Genomic DNA, 17,565 nt, shown 5'->3' with positions numbered 1-17,565 from the left:
GCAGGGAGCCCCCTAAATGGAAACCCCTTGGACATGAAATGTGCTGTTTCTGGTAATCGTGTGAGCCTGTCTGGCCATTATGAGAGGGGTTTTTAAGTAAGAAAAGCTTTTAATTATTAGCTTCTTTTAAATTAATTATTAGAGATTGTATTTAGAGGAAATAATACGTTGAGTCCTAACATTTAAAAATATGTGATAATTATATTGTAAAAAAAAATAAAATCTAGGCACCACAAGAATTGCAAGGTCTTACAGTAAATAAGAAAGTGTTGAATTTTTGTGTGGCAGACCCTGTTGGTTTTTTCTTATGAAATTAACTCTGACAAACATGTGTTTCACGAATATTTACTGTATAAAATTACTCATAGGTGCAACTTTTCTGCCTCACAATGGCTTGCTTAATGCAGTAAATGCCAGAGTTTTAAATAACTTGGAGATGGTGATGCCACCAGAGATGGTCCATACTCTAGGTATAGCATACATAACAAGGTTCATCCCCTTGTTACCCTGTGATTGCCAGCATGGCTGCTGCTGAGTAGGCAGCTCTCGGAGGTGACATCCTTGGAGGCAGCACTGTCTCCAGCTCGGATCGATGCGCTATATAAAGGCTCTCCGAGCAGATGGCTTTTTGTCAGGCTTTGCCCTTGATGAAAGGGTGACTATAGTGCCAGTGGTGCAGGAATAGCTGAAGCCCATTTGCACTTTTGTTTTCAAACAGTTCAAAGGCAAGAAGCCTCCTGCGACTGCTAATGGCATCAGTGGAAAAGGGAGAGCTTTAAATAGCCAGCCAAAGAAATCGGAATCGGTGTCATGTGTGAAGCGCACCACGTCCAGTAAGTATCTCTCCTTACTGCTGCCTCGCTGTGAGTGGAGTCATGAGGATACCCAAAATAGCTGCTGTCATAGCAGACGAGGTGAAGAACCACTGTGGTTCTTCTGTGGCTGAGAGGCTGAGCAGGAGAGGCCCACCAAGGCTTTAAATAGGAGATGTGGTGTGCGCTGGTGACTCGGTACTCCAGCTGTGCCACAAGGTAAAAGGCTATCATATGGAGAACAATAAATGTGAAATGTGGACCCATGCCTGCAAAGTCACGAGGGCAGCAGGAAAAGAAAAGGGTAACAATTCTTCATTTGGGGCAGAGAGTAATTCTGTAGTCCTGTGAGAAGAGGAAGATGAGGAGCTGGGAAAGACAGGAGAGCATTATGTTACTCAAAAGTGGACTTACTCTTGTCACTAATGAAAAAGGCATGATAAAATAATGAAGACAACCACACAGCTCAAAAGCTTCCTCAGAGAGAGGAGATTTCAGCTGGTGAGTGGCACATTCAGAAAGAAGATCTGTGCAGGTGGATTGCCTCTAGGAAATCCGGAGCAGGGATTACTTTGTGTAAAGAAGAACAGGCAAAAAATAGCTATAATTGTGGTTTTTAAATATGGAGTCAAAAGCACAGCTTCTTCTAGAGAAGGAGCTAATGTGGGGTTTTTAACACCATGGTGAATTTTTAAGAAGTCATGGATTTAATGGCAACAAGAGAAATTTGGGTTAGACTTAGGAAAAAAGTATGTGTCTTTCTAACCCAGGTCAGTTAGTACTGGAATAGATAGTTGTGGGAGTAAGGGCATCTTGGTTACTAAAGGCTGAGTAAAACTGGTTTGTCAACTGTTTGTCAGGAATGATTCAGTATCCTTGAGTTTGCCTTCAGATTTGCAGACAAGACAAAGTGATCTGTTGGCGGAACTATTTTCTTTGAGTCTGCAACTGGAGCACAGGTATAGAGCGGGCTGTGATATAAATTAGACCACAGGTACATGTGAACCATGAAATTGAAGCATTTATATGGGAAATTATAAAAAGAAAAAGAAAGCTCTTGAGTATCAAAAAAACGCCAATCAACAACTTTGTATTCTCTTATGTCAGGTGAGAAAAGACATGTGCTTTAAGCACTTGAAGTAGGAATGGAAACCAGGCCAAAAGGCAAACTGGTATTTTTTCCTCTGACCCTTTCCAATTAAAAATCAAAGGTTCAGAGCTAAAGAGGAGCCTCGTTTCCTTCCTCTGAACTATACTGAAAGGCAAGGCCATTTTTCAAAACCAATGTACTATAAGGTAACTGGTATTTCTCATTTTCCCCGTATGAATGTAGAGAACAAACTGCCTACCCCGTATAATTTCTGCAGCTGTGCTGCAGAACTCAGCAGGAATCATGGAGCTTGAGAAAAAGCCAGTGTGAAAGGGATTGCAAACGGATTTCTCAAACTGCGACATGCTTCGTGTGATGTTCAGTCTCAGGGAATAGTTTAGAGTTTTACTATTAATTTTAACACAAATAACTACAACCCAATACATACAGATGCGGAACAGTACAAATATGGCAAGAATCGTGTAGAGGCAGATGCAAAGAGATTACAGAGCAAAGAGGAAGAGCTGCTGAAGAGGAAGGAAGCACTCCGGAATAGGCTGGCCCAGCTTCGAAAAGAAAGAAAAGATCTGCGTGCTGCCATTGAAGTCAATGCTGGTATGAGGTGCTTTTTTGTGCTGGATTCTGCCCTGGGTAGGCTTAGTTATCCTGATAGCTTTGTAATCTGTGCTGAAGACATGCCACTACATGGGTTTTGGTTTTGATGTTAAACAGTACTCTGTAATGCCTGTATTTTCTTTCTGTATAGATATAAAATACAAATATATATTTATTTATATTTATATATATATGTAATAGATTTTATATATATGTGCGTGTGTATGTATACACACACCTTTGAAATGACACTGATGGGGACTTCAGACAAGCAGAATACGGGAATAATTTTGTTGTGACTGGTTTTCATGACATGGAAAAATAACAAAAGAAGTACTGATATGAAACTAGACTAGAAACGTTGGGGAGGCACCTGAAAGAAAATATTTTATTTCTGTTGCTAAACTTTTTACATGAAAAAAGCTTTTTCCAAAGTACTTTTTTGTGATGTCACTGATTTTTGGAGACTTTTGGAGACTTTGGATCCTTACATTTTTAAGAGAAAATATTTTCTGTGTCAATTTAAACTTCTTATTGAAAGTTTAATTTTATTTTACTAATCTTATTATATTGTTTTTATTAATCCATATTGCTGTGGATGACAGGCAGGAAAACCCAAGTGATTCTTGAAGACAAGTTAAAGAAGTTGGAAGAGGAGTGTAAGCAGAAGGAGGCTGAGCGTGTAAACCTGGAGCTAGAACTGACCGAGGTGAAGGAGAGCCTTAAGAAAGCCTTGGCTGGCGGCATCACACTGGGCTTGGCTATTGAGCCGAAGTCGGGAACATCAAGCCCACAGGTAGGCAAATCCCAGCACTGTTGGCTGGGAGTGCTCTGTGTTCTCAGGGCCAGTAAAATGAGTGGGAACTGGGAGTTTTCAAAAGGTTTATTAAGCCCAGAAAATTAGAGCAGAACTAAATGCCTTTCTGTGTTAATTTTATTCTTCACCTGCATCTGGTGTACTTTCTGCAGTCACAGGGAGCAAGTAGATGTGGGAGTAAGACCTGGGCAGGCTGGAGAGCTGGGCAGAGAGGAACCTCATGGAGTTCAGCAAAGGCCAGTGTAGGGTCCTGCACCTGGGGAGGGACAACCCCGTGCACCAGCACAGGCTGGGGCTGACCTGCTGGAAGGCAGCTGAGGAGAAGGACCTGGGAGACCTGGTGGGCAGTGAGTTGCCCATGAGCCAACAGTGTGTCCTGGTGGCCAGGAAGGCCAGTGGCATCCTGGGGTGCATTAAGAGAAGCGTGGCCAGCAGGTCAAGGGAGCTGATCCTCCCCCTCTGCTCTGCCCTGGTGAGGCCACATCTGAAATGTTGTCTCCAGTTCTGGGCTCCCCAGTTCAAAAGAGACAGGGAGCTAATGGAGGAGAGGGTCCAGCAGAGGGCTGCAAAGATGGTGAGGGGACTGGAGTATCTCCTTGATGAGGAGAGGCTGAGGAGCTGGGGCTGTTTAGCCTGGAGGAGAGAAGACTGAGAGGGGATCTTGTCAATGTCTACAAATGTCTTAAGGGCAAGTGTCAGGATAATGGGGCCAGGCTCTTTTCAATGGTGCCCAGCGACTGGACAGGGGGCAACGGGCACAAACTGCAGTGCAAGAAGTTCCGTCTGAATATGAGGAAGAACTTCTTTACTTTGGGGGTGACAGAGCACTGGAACAGGCTACCCAGAGAGGCTGTGGAGTCTCCTTCTCTGGAGACATTCAAAACCTGCCTGGATGCCATCCTGTGCAAGCTGCTGTAGGAGAACCTGCTTTAGCAGGGGGTTGGACTAGATGATCTCCAGAGGTCCCTTCCAACCCTGACCATTCTGTGATCACAGGCAGTATGTGTTAGAATAATGTGCAAAAGCTGACACCTCATTGTCCCCAGTGGTTTTAGAAGTACATGAACTGAGACATTGCTCCATCCCGGGGAGGTTTAAATGCACCAAGTCATCACGTAGTGGTGGAGACCTGCTTGTGCTGGTCCCCCATCAGTCACTGTCACCCTTTGCAAGGGCTGCGTCTCACATATTCACGATGGAGCATGACAGTCCTGGCTTATGCTATAGCTCTGTGTCAGAAGCAGTCCTCAGAAGGATCAGAGAGGGATGTGTCAGTTCCTCCAGGTGACCCAATATTGTTTAATCACATCAAGTGAACTCTAATTTTCATCACAGATGCATGTTATTTTGCTGACTTTTGTTCTAACCTTGTTTTCATTTATCCATCGTTATGGGTGTGATTTCTTTAAACAAAAAATCCTGCAGTTCTAAATCTAGATAGAACATATTGCCTGTGGGACTATTTGGAGGAAACTCAATGTAGGCTTTTCACTCTTCATTAGTCTCCGATTTTCAAGCACCGAACTTTGGAAAACTCTCCAATCTCCAGTTGTGATACCAGTGATACGGAATGCTCAATACCTGTGAACAGTGCAGCAGCTCTGAAGCGACCTCCCTCGTCAAATAATTCTCCGTGTCGAGGCCATGTCCTTCGAAAAGCAAAGGTGAGTCTTATGTCTAGATTTTTTTTTCTGTCCTTTTTCTTACTTTCTTAAAAAAAATCTTACTTGCTCGTGGAGAGACAGAGACAGAAAAAGAGATCGAGAAGGATTGGTTCCTGCTGCTTCTGTGGGTGAAATTTAGTCTTAAGAAGAATATATCTAAATTATTTGTATTACTACATAAATACTGCTGATTTGGGGGAAGCTTTGGCAGAAGACTTGGTAAATAGTTTGGGAGACAGATTGGACTCTACTCACTCATTCTATGTTCTTCTCTGTTCCTTTATAGATTTAATTTGCTAGATAAGTGGTCTGTGGTGTAGACAGTCCATCTAAAATTCATAAAGTTACACTAATCTGTGTAGCAGAGAAGTGGTTAAAGGATCACTAGACTAAGTGTTCTGAAGCAACTTTGGGTCTGATCTTTGTCAGCTGGTGCAAAAACAGAATAGTTGTGCATTATAATAACTGACAATGCGTTGGGCAAATACCTACTCTCAATGCACAACTTGCTTCAAAAAAACTGAATTAATTTAATTTAGTCTCACAAGTACCAGGCTGAAGTTTGAGTCCTCTTCTATTGTTACAAGTTTCTCATTTTTGTGCTTTAGTTTAAATGGGATTTGCATTAACATTCCTCTGGGCTACATCTGCTACCAACGTAAGCATGTGTGGGCAGCGTGTATCCAAGGGTGATAGTAATATCTTTGGCCCAAGCTTTTGTTGATTTAGTAGTTCACTGCTAATGGTAATTATAGACAATAATAATCATAGACATTTGTCTTTCATGCATTCCATTCCTTTTTTCAAAACAATGAATTATAGAGATTTTTTTAAGTAACTTTGATTACATGTCTTCGTTGATCATATACATTTACAGTGGCTGAGTATGAGCCTGGCACCTAAATGTAGCAGACACTGAAAAATCATAATCTCAACAAATTATTTGCTTTTCTGTCACATCCTAATCTCTGTGTTTCCCCCCCTTTAACCTCTGCACATTACCCAGGCCATGAATTTCTTCTTCTGCTATACCTTATATAAGAGCTTTCTCACCCTTCTTCTACAACCATTTCCTCCAGCCTTTCCAACTGCTTTTGCCGCTAGTTACCCCGATCCATTTAAATTAAACTCAGTGTAATAGGTTTTGGTTCTATTTAAGTTTGAAGTTTGCTGCTTGTGTTTCAAACCTGACAAAGGACTTGTGCTCTAAAGCTTATCTGTGTATTCCAATTATACCTTTATTTGTCTCATAAAGATGCCATCTCCAATGATACACTTTGGTTTAGATTCACACGTTAGCACAGTGTTACTCATGGATTGTGGCCTAGCAGAGCACAGTCCTTACAGAAGGGAGTGTGGTTTTGTGCTGCATGCTGGACAGGCACAGCAAAGCCAGCCATTTAATCTTTACAGCTGGAGAAACCAGGGGACTATAAAAACCTAGACATTTTTGGTGTGAAGAGTACCTTCCAGCTGTAGTACGTTTTGTATGCTCGGCATGTACCACGCAGGACAAACCCTGCTGTGCCACTTGGTATCACTGTGCTTTGGATGGCACAATAGGTTAGTTAAGCTCTTCTGAAGAGGAATCTGGGCTATAAGATTAGCCTAATCAAAAAGGTTACAGAGCTACTAAGTGTATGAATTCCCATCCTGGGAAAAACAACTCAAAGTATCCAATTCAGCTTTAACAGCTTTTTCCTAAAACCTCATGCACTAAATATTAAGAGTGAAATTTTGCTGAATTAGATAGTGCAACCCAGGCTGTACTCAGCCCATTTGCAAGGAGCTGCAGCCAAAGGCTGCCATCAGGTATGCATCTGCAGCACACACCGCTTTCAGGGGGAGTTAACTGTGCATGTGTGAGGGTGGAATTTGGCTCTCCGCTCTTTTGGCCTTTTGCAGTCATGAGTGAGCCCAGGCCTTATAGATGTGGCTAAGGAAAGGGCGTCACACGTGAGTATCCCACAGCAGAACTTACTTGGCTCTCCCTGTGTGGATGTCAGTGCAATGTGTGGGAGTGAAACAGATTGCACGTCTGTTCTTGCACTTGCTTCTTTGGCAGCTGGCCAATCTCCCAATGTCATGAGGGAGTTGTATAAACATTCACAACGTCAGATTTTTTTTATTCCCCCAGCATGTATCTGAATGCACTGAATGCCTCCCTTCTTGCTCTTTCCTTGCACAAAGGATGCCGAGTGTGTCACCAGGCGGCCCTGTGTTTGCAGCCACCCTGATGGCACTGTCGTGCTAATGGTCCCGCAGCAGCGTGTCGCTCCCCGCCAGGGCAGCAGCTGCGGTGCGATGGGTGCCCTGTGCAGCCGCGATGCCAGCACCCTGGGGCACCGGCAGGGCAGGCAGGGCACCCCAGACAGCAGGTTTAGAAGCTGCTCCACCAAAATCTCTCTCCTCTCTGATGCACTGATGTAAGACGGAACTAGAGAGAGAAGCGAGAGGTTTAGTGTTAAATCTAAGAACTAGCAGCAGTTTGAGGATTGACTGTTCAGAACATACACTATACATATACAGATACATGCATACATATATTTGGATTTTTTTAACTTGTTGGTTTTTAACATGTGCTTTTAATTTTTTTAGAAAGTAATAACGCATATATTTTAAGAAGTCAGAAGACATTTTAATTGCAATTTTGTTAATGTCTACTTGGCTGGAAATGGAGACTGTTAAAACGTGGAAAACAATATTCTGCATTAACGTTCCTAGAGAAGTAAAATGGCCCAAATATCCTTGGTGTACAAACCCCCCGATTATTTAAACATTTCACATTTCAAATTAATTTCTAAAACTAAATTTTTATGTGTAGCAAGGAAACTTCAGTGATTATTTCTGATTTGTTTTCAAAACTGGTGGACTGGTGAATGTCAGTAGCTTACATTTTGCTTATGTTCAGGAACTGGAGAAGAAAAGGAGCTCTCCCAGTTTCTCAGCTCCCAGTCAGGCTGTTAATATTGACTTAAACATTCTTTTATTAGTGTGAACCTGCTGGAGAAATGGAAGCAAAGAAGTTCCTGCTGCACCTGCAAAAGAAGCTACTTTCAAGGCTTATTTTAACAGTTTAAAAAAATCTCCTTCCAGCTGCTTAGCCAAGGACTTCCTTTAAGAGCTTCGGTAGCATATACATAGGGAATATATATTTAATAGCCTTTATTAAGTAATCTAGTTTTTACCAATACTGTGTTTAGTTTAGATTTACCATAATTTCAAGTATAAAACTGAATATTTTAAAGATACTGTATTTTGATAAAAGCACCATTTAAATGAGGACCTACCCAAGATTAAAAAAAAAAAGTCTACCTTTTTAAAATATAAGATTTTTTTTTCTTATATTGCTAAAGCAGCCACCAATCGTGACCTTTACTGTTGCTCTCCAGTGGTTGAAGAGGTGTCGTGCTCATGCTGCATTAGCCAAACTAATGCTGTTACTGCTTTCAGCAGCAGAAACAGATATTAACATGCATAAGTAATAGTTTTCAATCATAGCTCTTAAATGTTGTGGAATGAGTGTTAAATTCAGGAATTCAGGTTGGGAGCCAAGTCAGCAGGCTGCCGGCAGAGTATCTCTGCAGAGTAGCTAGGTGGGAGAGGAATCCATTAGGCCCCCGGTGCCTGGCTGGGAACAGCTGGGTGGTTGCTCCATGGGGATTACTCAGCGAGAGGCCACCTCCTTCCTATCTTCATTAGTTCCCAATATCTGTAAGGCTGCGGGGTGGGGAGCAGGTACAGTGTGGGCATCCTAAACTGAGCCCATCTCTCTTCAGCTCTGTGGCTCCTGTGTACTGTTAGGAAGCACTGTAGGTATCGCCCAGTAGCCACAAGTTTGATTTAACTGGGTGTTCAGCTGTAGCAATCTCACGATTTTCACTTATGTGGCAGAAGACATGGCAAAACTTTGCTCTGAGACATATGGATGAAAGCATTATAGATTACGTGCTTTGCTGTGGACGGTAAGTGTCATTGCCCTCAGCTAACAGGTGAGGAAACCGAGGCACAGAAAGGCAAAGTGATTTCTTTAACTCGCCAATAGCTCACCTTGGGTTATGTATCCTGGAAACAAACGCAATGTAAACTAACTTTTTTTTACGTTGCCTGTAAGTCTGCCTCAGTAAGCTGCCCTTTGTAGCCACAGGAACATGTCTGCCGTAAGTTTTATAATAAAAATAAATATTAGTAATTAATATACATAATATATTAGCTATATATAAAAATTTTAATAAGAATTAATAGGTCATTACTTATAAATAATAAATTTATTGTTTAGAGATAATAACTGATGAGTATGAATGAGAGATAAAAAATTAATATTGTAAGAATAAATAATAGTTAAGCAATCACACGTCGTCAGCTATGAGAGGCAGCGAGTGCTTCCTGCTGTCTCACCTGTGTGCTACATCAGCCGCTCCATCCTCCAGCTCCAGCTGAGTGCTTTGCACCAACTGTGGTGTGCAAATTTGCTCCATTAGTCCCCTTTGCAGAAAACAAACATGGCGCATTTGCACTGCACCAGAAAAAAAGGTGCCGTGTGTAGTTGTGGAGGGGTGGGGGCTGTGCACAGACGCTATCAGGGCATACTTGTCAGCTTCCCCTAACCGATCTGTGGGCAGGAGGCTGGATCCAGGGAAGTTAATGGAAAAATGTTACTGACCTCAGCTGGCTTTGGCTTAGCACATCTGATGACATTAGTGAAATACCCTGATTTCTCTTAACATTTTTCCGTATTACTTTTTTTTTTTTTCCCCCTCCTTTCCAGGAATGGGAAATGAAGAATGGAACATAAATACAGCAAAACCACTCACTTTCCATAAAGGCCTTACCTATTATGGACCAAGACGCAGGCTGCAAAAGACTCATCTGAAAGGTCGTATCAAGCGATACAACATAAGAGGTTTTATAATTCTGTTAAGTTAATGATAGCTTGGCACTAATTTGCCTGTATTCCCTCTACTGTATTGCTGTGTAGCTATGTGTGCCCCTTTTTAGTAGCTGTAACTCTTAATTTCCAACATCACTGGTAAAGAACATGAAAACCAAAACCCCAAAATGAACCATAGTAAACAAAAAGGAGCATAAAGTCGCAGTTGAAAGTTTACTTCGCTGGAATGGTACAGACCAGCAACGTTAATTACATCGCATCAGATGGCCTGAACGCCACCGAAGACTGGTGTGAAATCGTGAAAAAACATGAAATACATGAAGACCAGTGTGAAATCGTAACTCCTTCAGGTCAAAACTGACTTCCAAGGTCTGCCACAGAGGTGGCTGAGCAAAGCCTTGCTTGCTAGCCCTCGCTTTGCCGTTAGCTGTTATGTGGCAAAAGACAACTGCAGAGCTGTAATCACAGCAGCGAGGCAGCTTGCTTGGCCGGGGCAGCGGGAGCTCTCAGTGCCACTGCCCTGCAGGTTGGTGCAAGGCCCTGGGATGTAGCGACTCAGCTGTGAAGCATTTTTTTGGATACTTTTTAGACAGATGCTTTTGTCATTGGGAGGTAAAAAGCTGCCGTACTTTGAAAAAAATGTGTTTTAGTACATTCTCTGTGTTACTGTCCTGAAGCACCAGTCATTTTCAAAGGCCATCTTGTCGGACTATGACTTGTTCCTCGTTTTTCTAAAAGGCAAACAGGTATTTTTAGATACTGCTTCTTTTCTATACTTTTTGAAAAAGAAAGCATAAGTGAAATTCAGCTGTAACAGATGATGGCAACTCAGAGCAGCATATGCAGTCAGTCTTGTTTTGTTTTTTATATCTTATTGTTAAACTTGAGTTATAGAACACTGCTGTACTTAGTTTCCTTTGTCTTTTCAGACCTCAGCTTTTATTTTTGAGGAAGATGGACTGAAAAGATGATAATTTCAAGATTCTTTTATAAACAATTGTACAAAAATTGGGGATTTTCTCAGACAGGAGTCCATTCTGTTTTACTAGGAAACAGCGTCTTGCATTTTAGTCTGTAAAATTATAGAAATCTGTTGGTTTTTGTCTCCATCCATGTCACTCCTGAGAACCTACATGCAGTAAATTGCCAACTGGAGTCCTTCAAAATCTCAAGATTGGCTTTTAAAAATCAGGAGGAGGTGTGTGTGTGTGGGGAAACATTTAATGAGTTGGGTTCTTTCAGGTTTTCTCTCTATGTTTTTTTAAGCCTTTGGAGAGTCTTCAATCACATTCTCCGTATTTTTTTTTTCCTTCTCGACTGTGAGGACTAGAAAATTACTTTAATTAAAAACATTAAACTACTATTCATATTTTGAGATAATCACAGATGTTAGGGCTGGAGTCTTGATAATTACTTAAGACATGCAATTAAACCCACAGGAGCTGGCAAGACATTAGTTATCAAGGATCACATCCCTTTATGGCCCAGCCTAGAGTTTGTCTCTTACCTTTAGGAATAGGTGCGTGTCGCTCCTGAAGGGTACGCTGGGATCCCCAGCTGAGCTGGATGCCAGAGGACTTCCCGCAGGAGCATGTGGGATTTGAAGGCACAGAGCTATCGGTCAGAAAGACTTGACAGCTGCTAGGACACAGGGCTGTGTCCTGTTCCCAAGGCAGTTAGTGCCAGGGATCCCATCAACCTTAGCAGAGTAGGAATGGGGCCCAACATGAGAAAAGGCTCTTTTCTTCTTGGGACTGGGCTTTGTACAAAGTGTCGCAGGAATGCAGATACAGTAGGGAAGCAAGCGTCAGTGTGCTTTTCACTGAAAACAGGATCTTTCTATATTATTTTTAGGTCATCTGCTTACTTACTAACTCTATAAGTGGAGGGCACGTTCTATGCTGTATGACTATGGACTAAACAGTATCAAGTTCCCATAAATATTAGCAGAAACAAATTTGAAGCAAAAGTAAGTTCATTTAGGCTTTTTATTTCAAATTAAGTTATTTATTTGTATATTTCAATGAATATTTAATTTATATCTGTACATATTTATGATGCAAATTAGGTTTCTAGTCAACGTTTGCAATGAAGTAACAGTTGCCATTAAGAAGTGGTCCCGCATCAAGTAATGCAGAGTAGTCAAAAGCCAAATCACTTGTCTTGTTTACCCAATATTGGCATTGTATCTTCCACCCTCTATATCCCATGGGGGAAAAAAAAAAAAAATCCTTGGCAAAGACAGGTTTTAATCCATGCCTGAGATGGAAGTGTGCAAATTTCTGTCCAAGCAAACAGAAACCGCATGGTACTGGGGCTGTGCACACAACCCAAGCCCTAGTGCCGCAGCCTTCTGCTTTGCCAAAGATGCTGGTTGCCCTCGGCACCTATAGCATCTACTGCAGCAGGGGCTGCTGGCAAAACTAAGCATCTTTTGCCCTTTCTCCAGCAAAGCCTCCATAAAGCCACCCCCCCCCCCCCAACCCAGCTCGTACTGTAATTTTATGTCTGTAATGTGTAAGTGCATCGGTAACATCACAATTTGCATCAGTGACATGTCTATTCTATATAATCACCAAGGTTTTGAAAAGAGAAAAACAAAAAAGCCTTGGTAAATAACCTCTCTATAGACCACATTTGGTGCTGTGAAATGAACTCTGTTTTCTTGAATAGTACTATTGCTGCACAATTTTTATAAAAAGCAACAGAGCTTGTATTTTCACCATTTTTTAGGTTTCAGGATCACCAACCAAAGTCAGCAATAGAGCAGCATGACTTTTGATTTAAAGGAAAACTCTTGTATTTTAAACTATTTCTATGTCTTTTACGAAAACGTTACACTTGTGCTTCCTGAACAAATTCCTGTTACTGTACCAGGTGCTTTTTTTTGTAAAATTGTTTTTGTATGGGTGATGCTTTAAAAAAAAAACCACATAACTTTTGGGGATCAAAGGTGGTTTTGTTTGTTGTTTTTTTTATGAGATAATTGTGGCAATTTGATTTTTCAAATGTTGAATACTTAAATTAGTATAAATTTTTTTTGTTAAAGACACTTTCAACTTAATTGGCCCAGGCTATGTGTTGTAAGATAATGTTCTCATATTAAGAATGTAATTATTTCCTTATTGTATTTTTTAAAAAACAAAATCATATTTAAAAAAATCTCTGTGAAAAAAAGCATGAAAGAAACATGAAAAAAGTTCTTGTTTTATTTTTGTTATTGGATATGTTGGCAGTGCCCATTATAATTGACTGTAAATATAGTCTTTCTACTGTATTTCTCAATGTATTTAAGTTTTTTGACACACATTCATGGGAACTTCTGTTATAAACGACAACAAAAAAAGTCCAAAATAGACCCACCTTCAAATGTGTGTCTTAGTAGCTTCAACTAACTTTATGCCTTTCTAGTTTATTCTTCAGAAAGTCTTGCAGAGTGTGAAAAAAGACTGGCACCTAGCAGGTGCGACAAATCCAAGACCATTATTAATAAAGTTACCTGTCAAAAAAAAAAAAGAAATATTTGAGTTGTTGTTTCTTGGTATTTGTCAGTATAATAAGTAGGTGACACCTTAGCAATAGTCACCCTCAACCAAGTACCATTTTCCTCTGCCAGTCAGTTGAAAAATGCTTGAACAAGTTATAATATGCATTGGTTTGGTATCATTTCTGCCCCTGTTTAACTGAGCGATGACCTTCTGCAACTTGAATGCAGTTCATCCAAGGGCTTGCCTAGCAACGGAAAATAGGAATTTGATGTATTTAGAGCTCATAGCAGAAGTTACTGCTTATCTAGTGTTACTGTAACAGTTTGCTTAGATGTTGAACCTATTCATAAATAATGTAAAATGTAAAACGTTAAAAATTACCCCTAAGAAATTAATGTGGCTCAAAATCAAACAGATAATTAGCAGGTTGCTTTATGATGAATATAGCAATTCCTTATAGATGACAGATGGGACTGAAAAGTGATAAACCATAATTACTCCTTGTTGCTTTACTTAGATTTAGCTCTTGCTCCCATTACACTAAAAATATTACCAAATATACCATGCTTAAGCAGAAAATACATTCTATTTTACCAAACTCAAGGAAGCAGTATTATAAAGTAGTCTAATTGGTTTCCTTTCTGTATTCACAGCCTCCTTGACCTCAGGAGGAAAAGGTGGTCAGCATTTGTAAAGTATGTGGTGTTAACTAATAAAAATTGTCTCTCGAGTAGACGCAGCTTTTTCAAATCTGAATCAAAGCTTATTGCCTTTTGTCAATTAAAAAAACACCTCACTGCCTTTTGTCAATTAAAAAGCCTTCAAAAGCAAAGGAAATTATTAGCATTTCTCTAGAGAAAGAAAGAATGTCTGTAGAAAAGATACATACATAGGATAAGTTGTATAAAAATATATGTATGTTATATATAAATATATATTTTTAAATAGTTGTAGTATGTAATATGTACTATTATTACAGCATAATAGTATAGATGCAAAAAAGAGAAAATTAATACCTTCAGTTACTCAGGCTCATGGCCTAAAAAAAGCCTTAAAAAGGATCTTAGTGTTTCTCTGTAAGCTGTATTTAATATTTGGTCAACCCCTTGCATGCCAAAGGCATTCAATATGAAAGGCCCCACCAACACCTAACTTACTCCATTGTGGTTTATTCCTGCAGGTGGGCACCCACATTGTAAGCATTGCAGTGGTTTAATGTTAAGTTATGTTTTTAACTTCCTTTTAAATTGGTGCATAATTTGAGCACCATCAGACCCCCTCATTACAGCATTTAAGCACACAGCTTTATAAAGAAGGGCTCCGGGCCAGAGACTGAACGATGGCAAATGTGACACCATTTTTTCAAAGGAAGATGGAAAAAAAAAGTCTGAAAATACAGAGTTCTACAGCTGTTCTGGGCAGACTGACAGGTGGTATAATGATGGGAAGAGTCAGTGAACAGCCTGAGGAATCACTGTACTGGGGCAGAGTCAGCGCAGGTTTATACTGGGGTGTCATCGCACATGAAGTGCTGAGGGGTCTGCAAAGCTGTTGGTGAGCATCCAGGAAAAGAACATACTCTGCTTGGATTTCTTCAACACACTTTTTGACAAGGTCCATCACTAAAGAGGTTTAAGTAGCTACTGGAGAAAAGGAAAATACCCAATAGGACAAATGACTGGTTGATAGACAAACAGAAAAATAGGGCATGAATTCTCTATTTCCAGTTGCCTTGGCAGTCAGCCTTGGGATCCCACAGGGCTGGGATAGGAGCCTTGAGCAGGTCAAAATATTCAGAAAGACTTGGGGGGGGGGGGAGAGGATGACAAATTTAATTTTATATATATAAATTTATATATATTCAGGGTAGTAACACTAAAAGCCAGCTACAAGGATTTGCAGAAATACTTTTCACAACTTCACCAGTGATTAAAATGTCAAAAAAAAATCAGTGTACAGAAAGAGCTGCTTGTGGTAAAGAAAAGAAAAAAACCCACAACCCTCCCCCCCAGACCCCCAATCTAGACACTTCTGAGTGCTGAAACAGCACTACACTCAAGATGATCATGGAATTTTAATAGTTAGATGCATGTACTGCATAGTAATTAAGAAAAAACCCAAATCAAAAAAACAAAAACACAACAAAAAAAAAAACCCTTGGCAAATATCCTGTAGTCTAAAATGCAGCAAATGGCTCTAGACCATCTGACTTGCACAACTTGCACAAACAAGTGGTTTAAAATAAAGAAGACCACCACCCACCTAGCATCTCTGATATCACCATCATCTGTTTTAGGACCCATAGAACATTATCCAAAGTCTGAGCTCTGACTCATAAATAGATAAACTCATATGGATGATGGTACAAGGGCAAGAAAGCAATCCAAAAGCACGACAGCCTCTCCATAGAAGGAAAAAATATTATTGATAATACAATGAACTTCAAGGGGAAAACAAAAATAAGGTCTTTTCAGTGTGAAATAAAAATCTTGAGCAGGGAAGAGAATATGTAAAAAAGTTACAAAAATCAGCAGCAGAATGGTGAATGAAGTAGTCCCGGTCACTAACAGTACAGACGCTGAGGGCAGCAAAATTAATGGGGTAGAATTAATGCTCAAACCTACAACACAGGTACTTTCACTCACTGCCCAATTCAGCTAGAAAAACCTGTTGCCACAGAATTCTACAGACACCTAAAAGCTTATACCAGTCCATAATCAATAAACAACATTCATGGCAAAAAATTACTACTCAAGGCTACCAAACACACAGCTGTCAGCTCCGAAGCAGATGGGTCCAGGTCCAGGGTGGATGGAGGCAGGAAGCAACACTGCGTAAGTGTCCTTGTGTGCTTCCTCCTCTTCCCCGGCCATATTGCTATTGATAAATGAAGCAGGGCTCTTTCATAGAAGACTATTTATCTTTTCCCACCAGCAGTTACAAAAGCATTCCCTCCTATAAAACAATGTATCATCTTCTTTTCCATTTGATTTTCAAAGCAAGCGTATGCTATAAGATCAAGACAACGCAATATCATTCCCTCACAATATATATTAGATGACAGCTGAAACAATTAAATGACACCAAGGATATTCCTCTTCAATTATCTCTCCTGATGACAAGGAAATAGTTTTCCTATTAGATTTTGTAGAATCCTAGCTCAGTAGAATTACAGCTACATGGTCCTGAGTTGAACTCAAGTGAGAAGCTTCACTCCTTGTTTCATTATAAATTGTTAAATAGACTGACAATTCCTTTCACCGAATTGTTCCTTTTGTAAATTACTTTACAAAAATTACTACTTTTGTAAACTGCTTTCTTAGCATGTGCTGCTGCTTCTGACTTTTTTTTTTTAAGGTCAGCATTTGGTGTGATTGCTGTAATGGTGAGAACGGATCCTTTTATCATGTTAAAAATACACTGAACAGCATTTATAGCATTTTGCTTCAGCTTTTGAAAACCATGCGGGTCAGAGTACAGTAACATTTTCATCACAGCAGCTGGATTCATATAAAAGCAAAACATCTTTCAAGGCATAAATCACAAAAAGAAAAAATGGAAATCAGTCTCTTAATGGAAAACAGGAAAAACATTGGCTGGTGTTTATGACTCAGAAGTTTTATTATAGAGACATAATTTATGATGATGTTGAAACCAGTTAGGCTTCAAAATAGCATAGCAATTAATACGGCTTTGATGAGGACAGCAAAGGAAACAGAAGTGAAGCAATTATCTTATTCTTTTTTCCATGGAAATTGGTTTCTGAAGTAAAGTAGCCCTTCAGGTTAAGTATTAGCAAGTTTCATTTGGTGTCTCATTTATGGGAACGGCATGTCCACGTCTGCACTTACTCCTGCCCTTCCATTTCAGGCCCTTTCCTTGGAGATAACTATTGGAATATCGTTAAAAATTAGAGACTTTAGTGGTTCTCTTCATTTTGCTTTTATTTATGTCAGAGCACTAAATTTGGAAAATGAAATGCAGTCACTTGAGATTCAACAGGCTGCTTTTTTAGTGATAAATTGCGATTTAAAGATTCAGCTAGCCACAATATAGGATGAGAGAACCTAAAATGACAACCACCAGAATGTCTTCTAGCTGACTTACACAAGCAGGGAAAGTCTCAATTTCACTTCTGAACCCAGCCTCACATTTAGCATGATATGCCACAGGGTATGTTCATACAGC

General features: G+C 40.1%; 1 protein-coding gene across 6 annotated transcripts in view; it reads left to right on the top strand.

Annotated features, from left to right (window-relative positions):
* Positions 1 to 13,405, top strand: part of AFAP1 (actin filament associated protein 1) — a 121,475-nt gene extending 108,070 nt beyond the window's left edge. For all 6 annotated transcript variants that reach the window (XM_056348670.1, XM_056348652.1, XM_056348661.1 and 3 more), the window contains 5 exons: positions 719 to 833; positions 2,353 to 2,517; positions 3,123 to 3,313; positions 4,837 to 4,998; positions 9,767 to 13,405. In XM_056348670.1, the coding sequence (XP_056204645.1) occupies positions 719 to 833; positions 2,353 to 2,517; positions 3,123 to 3,313; positions 4,837 to 4,998; positions 9,767 to 9,793 (660 nt within the window). In that variant the 3' untranslated portion in view covers positions 9,794 to 13,405. The remainder of the gene's footprint in view (positions 1 to 718; positions 834 to 2,352; positions 2,518 to 3,122; positions 3,314 to 4,836; positions 4,999 to 9,766) is intronic.
* The last annotated feature ends 4,160 nt before the right edge of the window (positions 13,406 to 17,565 follow it).

The sequence above is a fragment of the Falco biarmicus genome, chromosome 1 (genome assembly GCF_023638135.1).
Source record: "Falco biarmicus isolate bFalBia1 chromosome 1, bFalBia1.pri, whole genome shotgun sequence".
NCBI classification, from domain to species: Eukaryota; Metazoa; Chordata; class Aves; order Falconiformes; family Falconidae; genus Falco; species Falco biarmicus.
Note: the sequence above shows the minus strand (reverse complement) of the source record. Positions and strands in the feature narration are given on the sequence as shown.